Below are 18219 nucleotides of genomic sequence, written 5' to 3'. Positions count from 1 at the left end.
GATTCGGATCAGATCTGAACTTTGTCAGTGAGTGATCAAAAGTTTTGATGCAGTTCCAAATGAAGTAAAAACCTATGAAAAAAAATGCATTAGCATGGATTTCAAAGAAATGGAATTATATCAGCAGAAATTGAATCATATAACCCTTTATACATGTCAGGTGCCATGTTCATAATGCAGCAGTTTTCAATTTTTAGCATAGACTAGTGTAGTACAGTATTCATTGGAACAGAAGCAATTCTGAAAATGTACAAAACAATTCCTAATATTTTTACCATATGTATTATTTTTATCCATCTAAAATGAAATTCCAGATATAGATTTTTTCACTTTGCCCTGAGTCTATATGAACCTATGTCTAGCAAGATGAGTGTTACAAAAAAAAAGAGCTATAAATATTAAAATAACTTGTTATCATAAGATTATGGTCTTGCCTACTGAAATAAAAATTTATATTTATCTGAATTGGTGAAACTGTAAAACACCCAGACAAAATATACATATAGGAGTAATCTTATATACAATTTCTATATGTACAGAAAAAGAAAAAATACTTTATCTTATATGTTCAGGAATTACTGTAAAGATGGCATTATATCCATTACTGTTCAGCATGTTCCAAAAAAAAGTCCCCATCAACTGTATAATTATTGTCAACAGATGAAGTGCTATTATTATGTTGTCAGGCATCACGAGTTACATATTATTGAAATGTTAAATTCAGCATACTGTTAAACATATGATAGGTTTCTCTAGAAAAATATTGATAAAGGTTTATCTTCCTTATGTATTTAAATCTGAAATGAAAAAATTAAACATTTGAAATTGATTATCTCTAAAATTTTTTCAGCATATGCTACAAAAAAATATAGAGAGATCTGAAGATATAGACTAGAAAACATTGGTATTTTTGGTTGAAAAAATAGAACAAGTATCCATATACAATAGCTATGAAAATGCACACATCTGAGGTAATAATATAGTTTTCCTTTGTCAAAGGAAAACTATGTACAAATTTCTGTTCAGGAAGAATATCACTTCAGACATAGAAAAGCGTACTAAAGTCTGAATACACAACTCACAAGTTCTGCTCTCTGTGATAAGGAACTAAGTGCCTGTAAAACAACATTGACTGATACTTCAAAACTGATCACTCAGATTCTAGACTACTTTTAAGAATTATTTTTTAAGTAAATGAGAGCCTAGGAACCTCTTTTATGCTCATTCAGATATTGTATTTTCACCTAAATTTATTTTTTCTACAATTTTTTAAAGCACAGAACTGTTACACTTCGTAGACAACCAGTTGGTGGCTTGGGCTTAAGCATAAAGGTATGGGTAACATCTCTTTTCTTCTTTATATCTCAGTATGTCCACTTCAGTCTTGGGATCTCATGGTTAATATGTCTCTCTTACAGGGTGGTGCTGAGCACAAAGTGCCTGTCGTCATATCAAAAATATTTAAAAATCAAGCAGGTAATTTATGCTATTTAGTTATGTAGTACTGTAGTTATTAATAGTTTCAGGAATCTGTTTTTACCTCAGTAAGACAGTTATCTTATAAACAAAATATTTAAAGGGACTTGCAGAAACATAAGGATGACAGAGGAAATCTATTGATGTACTTAACCTTTATAACGCAGAGGATAGAAAAAGGCAAACCAAACTTTTTTTCCCCACACAGTAATTCATTGCCATATGGTTTGACTAACAGTGCCTAGGTGCCCGCAGAGAGTGATTTGTAATATTTGTAATGGTGAAGATAACACAACATCTAAATCAGTATAGTCTATTCCATTTAAGTATTACATTGACATTTATCTAGCCAAAAGGCTTTATTGTGCAATAACGATAGAAAATAAATAATTTACCTGATAAAAAAAGCAATTTCTTATTAGGCATTTTACTGTTTTCTCTACTTGAGTAAAATGCCTGAACATATATGAATAAAATTCTTAATAACTAAAGAGCTGATTTCCTGAAATGGTTGATAATTTGTGATACTTTTAATGAAATTTAATTCCTTTTATATGACAACACTATAAAGTAATGTTTACAACCTTACTTTGTTTGGCTATAGTACTATTTTTACTTCCAAAGGTAGAAGCATAATAGAAGAAAGCAGTTGTTTCTTTTTTAGGTCTCTATAACCTTTGTGCTATCTAAATAATTAGTTGTCTAGTTTTGTACTGTTTAATTTTTTCAAATATTGGATAAGTGATTTTGTTGGTACTGACCTAAGCATCAGCTGACAGCATTTATGCTTCAGTTTTTGAAATAGGATGAACATTTCAATAGGATTTAATTTCATTATTCCACAGAAGCACATCCATAGCAGCAGTACCTATAAATGCTATTCTTATAGTTTTGACCTCTCAGCTGTGATCACTGTGTTTATAAATTTCAAATTAAATTATTCTAGATAACTCTTCTTTCCTGAATAAGTTCACTGAAGCATAAACAAAAACTCAGTTCAAGAGCATAACTTTACTTTTCTGAAATACAAGATTAATTGGTCACTCATTGCTGCAGACTGATATCTGATGTATTGCAAATCACAGTAAAAAATATCCTGAGCTTTTAATGAGCATTTCCTCCTCAAAGTATTAGATCAAGTTTTGCTGATTCCAATGACTCATCACCAAGTTTGGCCTTTTACATTTTTTCTATTGATTCCTGTCTTCCATTCTAGCAAAAGTTACATTTTTTTTCCTACCTCCAAATTTTTTTTAAAATTAATTGCAGAGGGAAGTAAATTCTGTGCCAGACAGAATGAGAAAAAGTAAATGCAAATTTTAAAATATAATGTAGAGTTCTTAACTAAAGAGTAAATTGATATAATTAGACACAGAGTAATTTTTATCCCATAGGAAATTATTTCACTTCCAAAACCAGGTGTTTTTCTTACGCATATATCAAATCATCAGTTGACTCAGTGTATTAACAACATTGCTGATAATCTCCCAGATTATGGAAAGAATTATTGATGTTGAAACTTCTCAGTAATGTTCTATAAGCCTGATTCAGGTTGGTTTGGGTTTTTTTGGATGTCATTTAATTCAGTATTATTTTTCTTGTGTTTTCCTTTTGAAACTGGCTTAAGATGGAGTACATTATACTCATGGTACATTGATTGGTGATTTTCTATTAATTTCTAGGTGTGTTATATTTTTATATATGTGCTATAATCATATTAACAATTTATTGAAGGCAAATAATGCTGTGGACTTACAGTCAAATAAATGTAGAGTCCCATTCTTAGAGCTATGCAACATAATGTCCAGAACTTGGAAAGGAATCAATCAGTCAGGTTTTCTTGTTGTACAGTGAATCCATTGGATCAATTAAAAATACTTCAGAGAATCTTCAGATGCTTTATGTGGGTAAAGTGTACAAGATTTCATGTGTTTCCATCTTTCTGTGTGTATTCCCATTTTTAATTGCTGAAGATTCTTTATGAGTTTGTAGAATCTAGATGGTGGAGGTTGTAAAAATGAATGGATTTTGAAATCTAAGTTCATCCTATGTACAAATGATTTACCAAATATAATATTGGAAATTCTGGATGTTTAAGCATAAAGCAATAAAGTACTGTTTTGTTACAGAATTATCAGTTAACAATCACATTTTCATCTGATGCAACTTTACATTTTGTGAGATCTTCTGCAATAATTTGACTACTGCTGGGAGTTCTGCTCATAGCTCATGTAGTATGTGAAATGAGATAGGCAGAAATGTTGAAACAGAGCAGTGGGTTCAGCTCATGATGCATGATGAAAATAGGTAAATAAAATTAAATAAAGCACAATGTAATATGGTTAGTTTGCACTGTGCCAGTTTCAAAAAATCTCCCTTAAGAGCCAAAAATCATTAAAATCTTACTTTGAATACATTTTCCCACCTTCTGTAGCATAAGTTGACTCATGATTCACGTTCTGCTGTGTTGAAAAATCTTCTGTTTTATGCTGAGTCCATTTTTATTTGATGCTGTATACCCTGGCAGGACTGGAATGAACTCCAGACATTCAGCAACTGAAACATTCTTGGCTTAAAACCATGTGCTCTGCAAACAGACTGTGTCCAGATATCATATCCTGGCTCCTGCATTCAGGACTGTCTGGAGGACATGACATCAGTTTGATGAGGGCTTTTAAGAGTTTCACATGCCAAAGATGGTTTGGTGTTAAATTGTATGTGATACCTCCTCCATGGGTGTATTTCTGGGTTTTGGTGTTGACTCATCACAAACAGGGTACAAGCACGGTAACCCAGCCTAGTCTGAACAAGCTGGTGGGCATGAAGTGAGATTGCAGCGAGCTGCACAGCATGGTTCTGTCCACAGATGATGTTCTTCGTCCCTGCAGCTGTACTCAGTTTCACCAGCCTTGGAGATTCATTCCACTGAGCCAGACAGCTCAGTATTAAGGATGAGTTAAGGGCAAACAGAGACATTTAGGTTTATAAGGAAGCCAGAATGGATCAAAAATTTGTTATACCTTGTGTTAATGAAGGGGAAGACCGAATCCAAGGCCATTTCTGAACATATAGTCTCATTAGAACATAAGGCCTCATTAGAATATAAAACAGCTGAACTGGGTGGTATTTAATTTTTGAACATTAATATCACTTTAAAATTTCTTCAGGTTTTTGTTTTAACATTAATCTTATTTTATATCAATCTTTTGTTATCTTTGACAGTGTTATTTTTCCTTACTATTAGAAAGCTACTGATATATGAAGTTAGCATACTAATTGTTCTTTCTCATGGACCTATGCCTCCATCTCTAAACTTATTTTCAGAAGGCATGGAAGAACATTCTTAACATTTCTGATTTCTTTTTAACTGTTGCCTTCTTTAGACTAGACGGGCCATGAGAGGCAGTACCTCTTAATAGAAGGAAAATCTTAAAGAACTGTTGAAGATCACTCAACTAGTAAAAGTGAAGTATTTTGATCTATGATTCAGGAAATTTTTTCTATTCAACCTAGTAAGAATGTATTTAAGGTCTAATGTCTGTCAATAATACCAATCTTGGAAAATATAAAGACATCAGATTATCAACAGACTCAAATCTGCATAGAAATGTGGATCAATGAACTAGTTGTAAGTATTTCCAGAGACTGTTCAGTAAATTTACCATTTCACTACTTCAGAAATTTTGGAAAATTTGATATAGCCCTTCTTCAGCCCCAGTGGATATGAAAAGTAAACAAAGCAAAGCTAGAATTACTGGGTTTTTTTCCCTTCTCGCTGAGTACAAAAGAATTTTTAATAGTTCATGAAACTGTTAGAAATTTGGGGTTTTTTTTAGAGATTGGAATGATGGATAATTTACATTTGGGAAAGTTTTTCAAATCTAATATAGTGAAAAAATAAGACTTTAGTTTTTTTAATTATTATTTTCATACCATTACTTCAGCATAAGCCCTTTTAGGTTTCCATCCTTCTTTCCTTCGCTGAGTATTACTTTTGAATTTAATCAATGTGAAGCATTTAATCAGCATTAAACATCTTTAAAGATAATTAAGATGAAGAGTAAAGGTGATGTAGCACTATTTTTCAAGTAAAACTTCAAGAGGCAAACTGGATTCTGGAAAAATTGAATTTATTGTTTCAGTGAATATGGTTATATGTTCCATTGTAGCCCAAAGCTCTTTTTGAAGTATTTTGGTTTTAGTGTTGCTTCATTTTTCACATAGTGACTGATAATTGTAGAGTAGCCTTTCACCTTTGTATATGAGGATGATGCCAGTGGGAGATTGTGGAAGATTTTACTTAATATTTTTTTCATGTAGGGAGAATGTGATTTCATGGAAACATCAATAGATGTCTTCAGGTTTAAAATATGCCTTAGAGAAACAGGACTGACTTTTTATCTCCAAATATTTTTTCCAGTTACTTTATTTCTAATATATTTCTAAACTATATTGTAAATTCTGCATTGTAGTGACACACCCTCTACAATTTCATTTATGATAAATGTATTTTTGAGTAATCATCATTGATTTTAAATTATAGACCATTGGCTAAACCCAAAGTCTTTCATCACAGGCATGTTAGCAAGCAGCAGGTGTCCAGCTTATTGGTTTAGTATGCAGCATAATGCACTTCGAGAGAAAATTCCCTGATTGTCTGAGTGTTTGGTATTGATCACATAATGCTCCTTCTCTCATTTACTTATGTAGACAGCCTTGATTGTTTTTCAAGATTCTGCAAGCAGGATATAATTGCTTTGTTCTCTTAAAGTATAAAATTTATTTGGTAACACACATGTGGTGGCAGGGGATTTTGCAGTATTCATCACCCCTGTGGAATGAGCAATGAGTCTTTGCTGACCTGGCAGTCAACAGTCCTGGGGAAAGGTTCAGCCTCCACTGCTCCATAGAAGACAAGGGAATTGTCTTCTATGCTGCTAAGTTACAATCCTCCATTTACCCACTTTTCTTCCTTGAGAAGTTGCACATTTTCATATGACTGTTTCTCCTTCTGAAGCCTTGAGCTCTTAAATATTGTTATTTCAAGAATTTTAGTTGTGTCTAGAATTTAGTCTTTGCTTTTTTTGCATGAATACTAGTCTATGTATTTTCTTATAATTTTTTTACAATGCAACGGTTTTCTCAGATGACTTAGACAATGTTGCACAGCTGTCCTGTTGTGTCATTATGCAGGGAATCACAGATATATGAACATCCAGGAAAATGGTAATACATGCCTACCTGCTCACAAATCTTCATCATGCACTCTTCTGTCAGGATCTCAGCTTTCACATTTTCTGGTTCAGTGTGATTTGCTTTCTTGCCCTACATTTTTCTGTTGATACTTACAGAAATTTTTTCCAGATTAATTTCTTATATTTCCACATATCGTTATTTACTGTGCTTTTTCCTCTATTGCTGTTTCCAGCTGATCTTCCCAAAAGCAACAGCTGCTTTGACCACCTAGTAGAGCCAACAGCACAGGGTCTCACGAAAGAAGCACTGCTGCTGCCCACATGTGCTGTCCTCATCACATCTGTGGCGGGCAGATCAGCTGAGTGGTACTTGTTGAAGAGCAAGCAAACCCATCTGCCTTGCTGCAGGGGGTTGGAACATGAATCTACTGTGACCCCCACACAGACAGAGTGATATCTGAGGATTGGCTTGCTAGGGATTTCCTCCTGAAGGAGGCTGAGGACACACTCTCCCTGTGTTCCAACTTGTTTTGTTGCTGTCCAGGTTCTGCACTGATTCCAGGTTCAGGAACTCTTGCAGTACTTGTAAGCAAGGTCTGCTTCTGCCTATTGGGGCCCCTTGCAGCTGTTGCAGCAGGAATGTATCACAGTGTGGCAATGGTGTGGCCTAGGATAGACTGTTCAGGGGTCCACAAAACAGAAAGTTTTTTATACTAATTTTCCTTGGGCAGCTTCTCTTCCCATGAGAGCATTTAGACTGGAGGACCAGCCTGATCTTGTTTAAAATGCCTGAAACTTACTGTATGGATATAAGGAGACTCATCATCAACTGCTTTGATTCATGATCTCTTTCTGTTCTGCTTCTTCACACATGCCTTTTTTTATCCTGGTTTTCAGCTGGGATAGGATTAATTTTCTTCTTAGTAGCTGGTACAGTTCTGTGTTTTTCATTGAGTATGGGAATTATGTTGATAACACACTGATATTTTAGTTCTAGCTAAATAGTGCTTTCCCTAAATCAAAGACTATTCACTGTCCCATGCTCTGACTGCAAACAGGTGCACAAGAAGTTGGGAGCAAGCATGGCCAGGAGAGGTGATCTAAACTGGCCAAAAATATATTCCATGGCAAAGAAACATTCCATCCCATAAAACATCATCCTTGGAATATAAACTGTGGGAAATTGGCTGGAAGCTGGCAGTTGCTGCTTAGGGATGGATTGGACATCAGTCAGCTGAGGATGAAGAATTGTATTGTGCATCACTTGTTTCTCTGGGGTTTTATTGCACACTGTCTCCTTTCCATTACTATTATTATATTTTATACTTCAATAATTAAACTGTTCTTGTCTCAACCCAAAAGGTTTTTTTGGTTTAGTGGTTTTTTTTTTCAAGTCTTCTCCCCATCCCTGGGGGCTGGCATGGGGTAGAAGAATGGGGTTCGAAAGGATGGTTGAGCAAATTGGCTGCATGATAAATAGTTGCCAGCTGAGGTTAAACCATGGCCACTTGCTGATACAAACAATGCTTACAATTTCTCCACTCACTTCTGAGTCAGTCAGACATAGTGGACAAGGGCGCATCCTTTGAATTCATCCTTTTCTTCTTTGCTGCAACTGGAATTTCCAGCTCACCCTCTTCCTTCTATCTACAGCTCAAAGATGCTTCCACTTTTTAAAAACAACCCAATGGCCCTAACATAAGCACTGAATTAAAAATTGTTCATATTTTGCACTATTGGTATATGAATTACTAATATCCCAAGTAGAAGCTTAGTATTGAGATGCCCACACTAACATTCAGTACCTCTACCAATATATTACTTCAGATTGCTTTGTGACAGTTTTGAACTGCTTTAATTCCATTAAATTTCTGTACATAGATGTCTTTTCTATGCCAGCTATTAAAAATCCCATGCATGATTTTAAATACAAAGTAGGACGAGAAGTGGGCTAAAGACCTCCAATGCAACTTGTAACATGATTTTTAAAATAAATAGTGGAATATTTCCTAAGTATTTACTAATGAACTATAATTTTTATCTGCCAAAAGAGTGGTAAACAATTTCTTTTTTAAAAAGTGCTATTTTGTAACAAAGGCACATTTGCAGTAGCAACAGCTAAATTGCATATCTGCAATTTCAAGAATATTCTATTCCGTCTTTTCTTTCTTTTTTACTTCTACTTTTGTTTCTCATAATACTGTCTTCATTAACATTGATGGCATTCTTCTAAGCCTCAAGCTGTGACCTTAAAGGCCATGTATAAGACTAATAGTCCTTCTCTAATACCTTTAGTCTTTTCAGGATAAGAGCCTTAATTTTAATGAATTTAAGCATTTAATTAGATAAACATCCTCAAATTCCAACCAAAAAAGTTAAAAATTTGAAAGTTAGTGAATAGACCTCAAAAATTTCATTATTTGTATCTATGGTGAGTTGATTGAAGTTTCATTACATTATTCCCATTAACTTTGTAGGCAGGAAACATGAAAATTGTAGATCAAAATAATGTTATTCTTAGGGACAAAGCTAACTCAAACTTAACGCTAAAGAATTGTATTAAATTCCAATCACAACCTCTTTAATTATGGTAGTCCCTGTTTCCCTTTAGTGGAAGAATAATGAAAAGTGGGAATCACATTTTCCACATAATTTATTGAAATCCTTCATTAGTTAGAATTGACATTTGTATTCCGTACTAAACAAGTTCTTTATGCTTGGAAAGTAGCTCTCTTAATTTATTTAAAATTGCTAGAGATCTGTTACCTTTTTTGGATGAATACTGATTGCTGTGCTATTGGTATTTTCACAACCAAATCAGTTTCAAATGAGGATTGCAAAGAGTGTGTTAAAGCAATTGCTGGAAGAGAATATAGTGTTTTTTTCAGTACTACTATCGATTAAAATCTACTCCTTCTGTAATCCCACAGCTGAACAGACAGGAATGTTATTTATAGGAGATGCAATAATACAGGTCAGTAAACATTTGCTTTTTTCCACAGACATTTGATTCATACTTGCTTTTATTTCAGTAACTAACTTTGCATTACAAATCATTTTCTCTCTGTTTTTAGGTTAATGGTATAAATGTAGAAAGTGCTACCCATGAAGAAGTGGTAAGTCATTCCACTTTGATTTTTTATTGGGGTACAGAATATCTTATGTCCAAACTGTTCTATCTCTGGCCTTGTTTCAAATGAATTTACTGTTTTTTACTATAAAGACAGTGCTATCGTTAGGGTTGCCATATATTTGATTATTAAAACTTTTCCAGTTATTTAAGTCCCTTTTGAAATCATATCGACCACAATGTTTGGTCTAACCTAAAACAAAATAATTTATTGACTTGTGGTCAGGTTTTACTGATTTGCTTCATTTACCAGACTGACTGTATGAGGACACAGCCAGTTCACATTCAGTTGATGTGCAGTGCTTTTCTGGTCTGCAGTGCAAGGCCATAAAGATAAAAATTGTTACCCCTGTTGCCTGTTTATTGGCAGTATCTCAGAATAACATCTATAGCAACCAGAAATGACATGGGCTTTGGTAGTCTTACCAGTGAGGCAGAAATTACATGGGCAAAGGAACTAAACTTGCTTTTGTTACTTGAAGGTGGTCTCTCTAGGTCAAGTTAAAGTGCAGCTGCATGATCTTGCACTCCTTTTCTTGGTGTTGATTTATACTATCAAGCTGACTCTCTTACAGTCAGTCTCAGTAATAGTTAGATCTATTGTGTATTGGTGAACTGCCCTCCTGCTGCTTGTGTTGTTATTGCATTGAAAAATTTTAACTTCCAGAAAGTTGCTCCTCACAAAATGGTAAGTTACTTCCCTTAAGAATTGTCTGTAAAAACCAAGACTTGCTCCAGAACTGTCAGTGTAACAAAGCAGAGATGAGGAATGAGAGAGAAATGCGTAGTGTTGCTCCTTTCCCTGTACATGGGAATTCGGTAGAAGCATTAAGCATAATTGCTACTACCACAGCCTGTTACTATGATCAGAATGAGGTTAAAGAGTGTGTCAGGCAGTAGAGAAAAGAACTGGTTCTATGAGATGAGGTGGGCTGTTGGCAAAGCTCCTGAGAGAATGGAAGATTTATTATTTCTTATTTTATCAAAAGTATGTCTTTACTTTTTTATGAAATAATGGTTGAGATACGGTCCTCTTTATTTGAATATTATGAGTTCGCAGTTTGAAGGAAATGCTTTAAAAAAGAAGGTTTGGGCACCAGAAACACCACTGAAGAAGGTATATAACATATTAAGCTTGTGTACAATATATTAAGCTAGTAATACAGTAATATAGTGATTATGGGTAGTTGTCCGGAAAGCAGGAGGTTAAGGATTAAGACCTCATCTAACTTTTAGAAAATCATATCTACATCTCTCTCTGTAAAAGATGCCCTAAATGTCACTCAGGTTAAATGAGAGGTGCTCCAGCACTTCTGTTCAAAACACACTCATCAATGAGGCTTGGGTATTCTTAATCCACTCTGGGTTCAAGTTTACACAACTTGGTTAACATAATACAATGTTAACATTATGCCGTGGAAGCCTGTCAAAGGTTATTGAGTAATTCTTTTGGCTTGCTCTATATGCATCTGGCACCATGGTCTCTCACAGACTGAGTCATCTGCTTCGAGGTGGGATTCCTGAAACACCATCCTGCAATACAGTGTGAAGGCATTTCTTGCTGCTTGCATTCTGCGTGCAGGAGGCCTCTTTTGCAAACATCTAACTCAAGGTTATGAATTGTACTGTGTGATCCAAGGGACTGTGTACTGGGTCTAGGCTGAGGCTGCATTAGTTTTCTTTGTAGCAGCCAGTATGGTGGTGTAGTTTTGTTCATGACTAAAACAACATTAGTACCATGCCAGTGTGCCTGTTATAGCTGAGCAGTGCCTGTAGGCCATCAAAGCTTTCTTTTCCTCAGTTTCTCCTCTCAGTGAGTAGGCTGAGAGTTGTCCAGAAGTTTTAAGGGGATACAACCAGAAAAGCCTATCTCAACTGACCAAAAAGATAACCCATATCATATAACATCATGCTTAGCAGTAAAAATTGTGGTGAGTGTTTTCCGTGGGAAGCAGCCATTGCTCAGAGACTGCATGGGCATCAGGAGGTTGTGACTGATTTCCTTTGCATGATTTGTTTTGGTTCTTACCTTTGTCTTTATTTAAATTACTAAATTGTCTTTATCAGAAAACTGTCATTAGCATGAGGGTTTTCTTCCTTTGTGGTTCCTATTCTCTCTCATCCTACCAATAGGGGGGAATGGGAGTCAACCCACCACAGACTGCTGAAAGTGATGCTGCTTGCAAAGGTAGATTCTGGATTGCTCTGCTAGTCCAACTGTAATGATAAGCCATTAAGGGGCAGATGCAAATATGTTTCTTACTTTTTTTGGTGTTGAACTGATGGGTTTTTTCTGTTTGTTTGTCTTGTTGTGGTTTGATTATTTTATTTTTAAATTGTAATTCTAACAAATGTTTTCAAAAATTTTATTTCAGTTTTTTTTATTCTGTTTGTTTCACAGTGGCATAACTTGCTGTTTAGACTTTTTCTCTGCTTTTGCTTTCTGCCATTTTAGAATGTCTGCTGGTTCACCCTTGCAGGATGAGAGGAGGTGCACTCAGTCAACACACACTCAGAAAACCTTTATTTTACAAAATTGAAGCTTACGTGTAATTGTACATCAGTATGGCTCACAGGTGTTAAAGACCTAAAACCCATTGGGGTTAAAACATGGAAGAGAAGGCTAAAAAATCGGAGTACTTTAGGAAAGGAGGCCAGTTTGTTCTGTCTTCTACCTACCATCTTCCCTCCTGAGATGTTTTTGTAGTTAGCTGGTCCTTCTTGTACCAAATAGGTAGTTTTGTTTCTCGATCCTCGAACTTCAGCAGTGTTAAAAGATTAACTTCTGGGCAAGCCAAACAATTAGCTGCTCTGTCAGCAATAATTTAATAAACTGGCTCTCCTGGTTTTTGCTTCTGATACTAGATACTTGTTTTTCTCCACAATTATTCAAACTGCTACTATCACACATTAGTTCTGGCTAAGGATATGGATAGAATAAGTTATTCAGAATCAGTGCCAAGAAAAATTCTGCTTTTGTAGAAGGTAATACAATAGTGTGGAAAATTGAAAATAATTTATTTTCCTTGAACCCTAAGTTTAATTTTAGAAATAGTCTACTGGTGTGGAGAATGCAGAAAATGTTAATTCAGAGATTAATATAGTTTCTGTATTGTGTATCAGAGAGGCAATTTAATTTTCTTTCCTTGGTGGCTAATCAGGTTGTCAATGTGCATAACACGAAAGGAGCAGTGTGATCTCCTGAGTGGAGAGAAAGAGGGAAGCAAAGATAAAGGAATATTTTGGTTGAAGTTCACAAAGGTGTGCCAATTGGTGTTCTTTGGCTGGGACTTCAATTTTTAAGATATTCACAATAAACTGTGAAAGGAAATGAAACATGAGGTTGCAGTTTTCTGATTCAACAGAATTTTTAGATTCATAGAGTCAGAAAATGGCTTGTTTGGAAGGGATCTTGAAGATCATCTACTTTCAACACCCCTGCCATGGGCAGGGACACCTTCCATTACACCAGCCTGGCCTTGAACACTTCAGGGATGGGACATCCTCAGTTTCTCTGGCAACCTGCTCCAATGTCACCACCTTCACAGTAAAGAATTTCTTCCTAATATCTAATCTTCCTCTTCTTGAGTTTAAAACTGTTCTTCCTTGTCCTATCACTACATTCTCTTGTAGCCCCCTTTAGAGTCTGGAAGGTCTCCCTTGAGTTTTCTCTTCTTCAAGCTGAAAAATCCCAACTCCTACAGCCTGTCATCATAGGAGAGGTGCTCCAGCCCTTTGAGCAGCTTCTTGGCCCAGCTGATAATCACAGGGCTGAGCAGACTTCTTGGCATTTTGTGGTGTGAGTCTGGGTACTTTTCTCTCCCTATTCTTAGTGAAAGAGAAAAATAAGATTCAGAAAGATTTTTGTGAATCCCCAAGGTAAGCACTGCCCTGTCCTAAAATGCACTAGAGGAACCTACTTGTTTCCACCATAAGCAAATTGCAGAGGATATGATGAAAAACCATCTCTGTTGCCTTTCAAAGGGGAATTGGACAAGGTTCTACATAATCTCTCATGTAGACTGTTTTATATGAATCTGTGACTAGTTCAAATGTAATTTTGTATGAAATTAATCCCATTTCAAGGATTAATAAACTGATTAACTAGAAAATGCAGGAGAGGGTTAGGGTTTCCATTTTCCAAAAATGGAAAATTAGGTGTTGCATGTTATTTTTTTCTCACTATATCTTACTCATGTATTTTATAATAAATTAGTACATTTGACACATTTTTAGTATTCCACACAAATGGTGATCTCTTTGGAATTTTGCTCAGCGATCCAGGAAAGTACTTAAAAAAAAAATTATTTATTTTTATTTATGAATTTATTTATTTATTTTTATTTATGAATATTCTCACAGAAGGACATTATTAAATAAAATATATCCATTAAAACAGATAATCCATTCAGTGGGAATAATATTAGATTTTCAGTATTTGAACAGTTTTTAGTCAATAGTAATTAATTTATAAAAATATTTAGTATTTCAGATGTTTACTATAATGCTATTTAATGTGTCATTGGCATGTCTGGCTGGCAGTGATGAACGTTCTTCATTAGACTGATTAATTGAGATACAAGGATTGAACCTGAAAATTGTTTATCTTCATTGAGATAACCGAGATTTTATTTTCATTTGTCTTTTCATCCATCATCCCTTCTGCATTAGCTATTTTTGAATTGAAGTTCTCTGCATGTTCTTCTGGAATTCAGTCCCGAATGTTGGAACACTGATTATGAATTTTATCCATATAATATCAGAATAAGAGATCAAATAGAAAAAGTAGTGGAGAATACATAGCTAGAATAGGTGCATTATGGTTAACTACTCAACAAATATATCAAAACTAATAAAATAATAAAAAACATAGTGATAGAGTGATGGATTAATATATAAAATAATAAAAATTATTATAAAATATCTTGTCAAATAGATACTTGAGAAGTAGCAATTTTTTTATTTACAAATTTTAATGTGTAGTAATATCTTATAATCATAAGTGGATTTTATTGATTTATACTGTTATTAAAATAATTAACTTCACACAAATGAAGATATGTATTTGCAATGTGAAAATTGCAGTGCTATTTTCTGTTAGTTAAACCACATGTTAATATTCTAATATGCAATTATTAATTTTTGAGACAACAACCTTATGACATTTAAAGAAACTAAAAGTAAAGTTTTTGTTTGATATGCACAGAAGGTCTAATAACTTAAAATTACTGCTAGAAATAGTCATCAATAGAGACCAAAGTTCAAAGAAACTTTTTTTTTACCTAGATCTCCCAGGTAGTGTATACATTAACATCTATAGATAACCTTACGGACCTACACATATTTCTGACCCTAGACTATTAACTTCAAATTACTCCTTGAATTTCTGAAGATTTCCTGTGGGAAGCTTTTTGATTTGAACATGCTTTTTCACCCAACAGAAAAGATGTTTAAAATAAAAAAAATAAATACTGTAATGCAAGTACAAAAAGTATAAAATGAGAGCTTGACCACTTAAATGAAGGAAAAATGATTTTTTTTCTATGTAGACAAACTGTGTTTCATTTCTTTGAGGTCTATCTTAATGGTACCAAGATTGAAACTTCACAGTACTTTTACTTTGAGCAGTACTGCAAGATTTACTTGAATAGTTCGTCCTTCGTGCTGCAATTTTTTTGTTTTCTCAGCATAGAAAAAATATTCTCTTAATATTGGAAGGGTAATTCTACCAGATCCAGAAGAACCGGTAACTGAAGATTTGGGATTCCTCTTCATGCCATGAAATAGTTTGATTTCTTTTTCAACTGCATGACTCTTGCATTTTCTTGGTAATTTCCAGAATTTGCTGTTAGATTGTTTAGCTTGCTTTTGTTTTTTTAGATGGTTTAGATTATAGTAAACTATTTCTGTTTGGAGTTTAATCCAAAACCTTTGCCATCTTATACTTTTCTCACTCTAGCCGATTTCCAACACTGACCTATATTGTCATTAGATATATAAAAGACATTTAGAGGGTTTTACATATCATTTTTTCTATCACTATTACAGTGTAAGAAGCTTTCACTTGTTTTCAATTATACATATTGTCTTCCCAATATAGTGCTGTTATGATTTTCTTTAAATGGACAATCTGGTGCATGGAGTAAGAATATCTTGAATGGCTTAAGGTTTTGATGTGCTCCAGACTGTGAGAGTGTCTCCAGTTACTTAAAGATGTGTGAACAGAAACTTCATGGGTAGAATCCATCACCCAGAATTATTATTGACACGGAACTTGCTGAAATTATCTCAGACTGACCCCTTGCTTTCTTTATTCTCAAGAGATTTATATTTGGGATCAGTCAGTGTGAACATATAGATGTGGAACTGTTTGTAGGTTACTTTCAAGCACAATGCAGTTTTGACACACAGCTGTTCAAGAAACTGCATCATTTCTATAAGTTGGTTTTCACTGAGAAGCTCTTTACACATGAAAAATTAATGAAGTTTATGTTTACTTAATGCACTGTTATCCATTGTTAGATATTTATAGGACTACAGACACACCAAAAAAAAGATACCAAGCTTTTATTTTCTTAACTTTATCTCAGTAGTGGTTCATTGTTCCTTCCAATACAATTGTGGAAATCAATTTTATTTCAAGCTCTAAATATGTTAAGAAAGTATTCACATTAAGTATTTCATATTTCAGCACTACTAATTTACTTCCATCATTTCACAGGAACTACATTCCCTACATTAAAAAAGCAGCAAGTACACTGGCATTATGAGCATTTCCAATGTACATAACCTTTAAGGAAAGCAGAATTACTATAATTAAAACTGATGGAAGAATTCAGGTACCTCACACAAAGAAGCCCTAGGAAGAATTGAAATATTTGTTAAGCTATAGATGCAAAATTTAACACTTGGGTAAAGCACACCAATGTGGCTGGACAGCTACAATTTTAAGAAGTAATTGCTAAGGGTAAAAGGAGTTGAGATATTTAAATTTTTTTAAAAGGTCCTTGAAAAGGACTGCAGATTTTTTTTTTTTTTTTTTTTTTTTGTGACAGAAATGTTTGTAATTCTATGGATGCTGATTCCACTTTACCATATGCATTTCCAATCACATGTAGTCAGCTATGTGTATCTGTCTGTTGTGACTTTTTGATACCTGAGACAATTCTTTCTTTTTACAAATAATTCATAACAGTAGATAAGCAATAAAACATACAGCTTATTCTTTAGTTTTGAGTTCTGTGGTTTTGAACCCTTTTTATTTATAGCATACTGGTCGCAGTTGAGACTGATCTTAATTTCCAGAGAGAAGTCTCCATAATGCTCTGGTATTCTTGAAATTTTTTGAAAATGTTGCTTCCTCAGATTGGGTCTTCATACTTCAGGTAATAGTTACCCTTAAGCAAATTTATTTAAACTTTAATTGATTCAGGGAACAGCCAAGTTGACTCAAAATTTATTTTCTAATGTACAGTATGTAACAGCACCTTTGATCTTCCAGACAGTTTTGCAAGCATTGTTTACACAATGTTAATTACACACTAGAGTGTATAATTAAATTTAAAAAAATGTACAGAATAATGAAAAAAATTAAAATAATTTCTTGTTTTGTTCATAATGCTTAGTAATTATACAGAAGCAGCATTATTTTTTTTTAATTGATACTGAAGCTATCTGTAAAAATGTCTTTTACTAATTTATAGGCAGAAATCAGAGAAAAGTTAGAACTACCTAAACTAAGAGAAGTTGCAGTTTACTTTAAATCTGTGAAAATTTCCAAAGTCTACATTGACTGCCACTTTTCTTAGAATATTTGTATAAATTGTTCAGACACAAAGGCTTGCTTTGTAGTAGCCAGCTAAGCATTTAGAAAGAGATCATTGCTCACTGAATAGTGCAACACTAAGGAAGAGAAGAATCAAAAGTATTTCTTTTAAACCATTCCATATTTGACTATTGGAAAAGAGACAACTATCAAGAAATCATTGTTTCTTGAACTAACTTAATTCTGCTTCATGGTCTTCCAATATGAATTGCAATCCAATTTTAATTTTAAAAACTATTTTTAAAGCCATTTTGTGTCTACTGTCATTTTAAGGTCTACTTGTACTTCAAGGTTTCTGTCTGTCATGTATCTCCGTTGCCTACTCATAGACATATAAGCACCATACCAGATTTTTTTATCCCTGTTCATATGCTTTGAGTTGAAATTGCCAAGTTTCCTAAAGTGCCTCAAAGTATACTTTTGTCTAGGAGGCATTTTAAGTCTTAAATACTATTGTTCTGTCTGAAGAGTGAAGAATTTTTTAAAACTTTTAATTATCTAGATTTCACTGGGGCATTCTTGGCTTTTTGGGGATTTTTTTTGGTTTTTTTATTATTGTATGTTATGGTTTAACTCTTCATATATTTTACTAC

The 18219-nt window shown here is 34.0% G+C and overlaps 1 protein-coding gene across 2 annotated transcripts in view; it reads left to right on the top strand.

Annotated features, from left to right (window-relative positions):
- SNTG2 (syntrophin gamma 2) overlaps positions 1 to 18219 on the top strand; it is a 222053-nt gene that overhangs the window by 109636 nt on the left and 94198 nt on the right. Inside the window, exons 3-6 of one of the 2 annotated variants that reach the window (XM_085574568.1) lie at positions 1281 to 1332; positions 1419 to 1476; positions 9602 to 9645; positions 9746 to 9787. In XM_085574568.1, coding sequence (XP_085430694.1) covers positions 1281 to 1332; positions 1419 to 1476; positions 9602 to 9645; positions 9746 to 9787 — 196 coding nt within the window. Of the gene's footprint in view, positions 1 to 1275; positions 1333 to 1418; positions 1477 to 9601; positions 9646 to 9745; positions 9788 to 18219 lie in introns of both variants that reach the window. The other variant, XM_021551123.3, reaches the window with a different exon arrangement.

Source organism: Lonchura striata, chromosome 3, assembly GCF_050655825.1.
Source record: "Lonchura striata isolate lonStrDom1 chromosome 3, ASM5065582v1, whole genome shotgun sequence".
NCBI lineage: Eukaryota > Metazoa > Chordata > Aves > Passeriformes > Estrildidae > Lonchura > Lonchura striata.
This window is presented reverse-complemented; position numbering and strand designations above follow the sequence as displayed.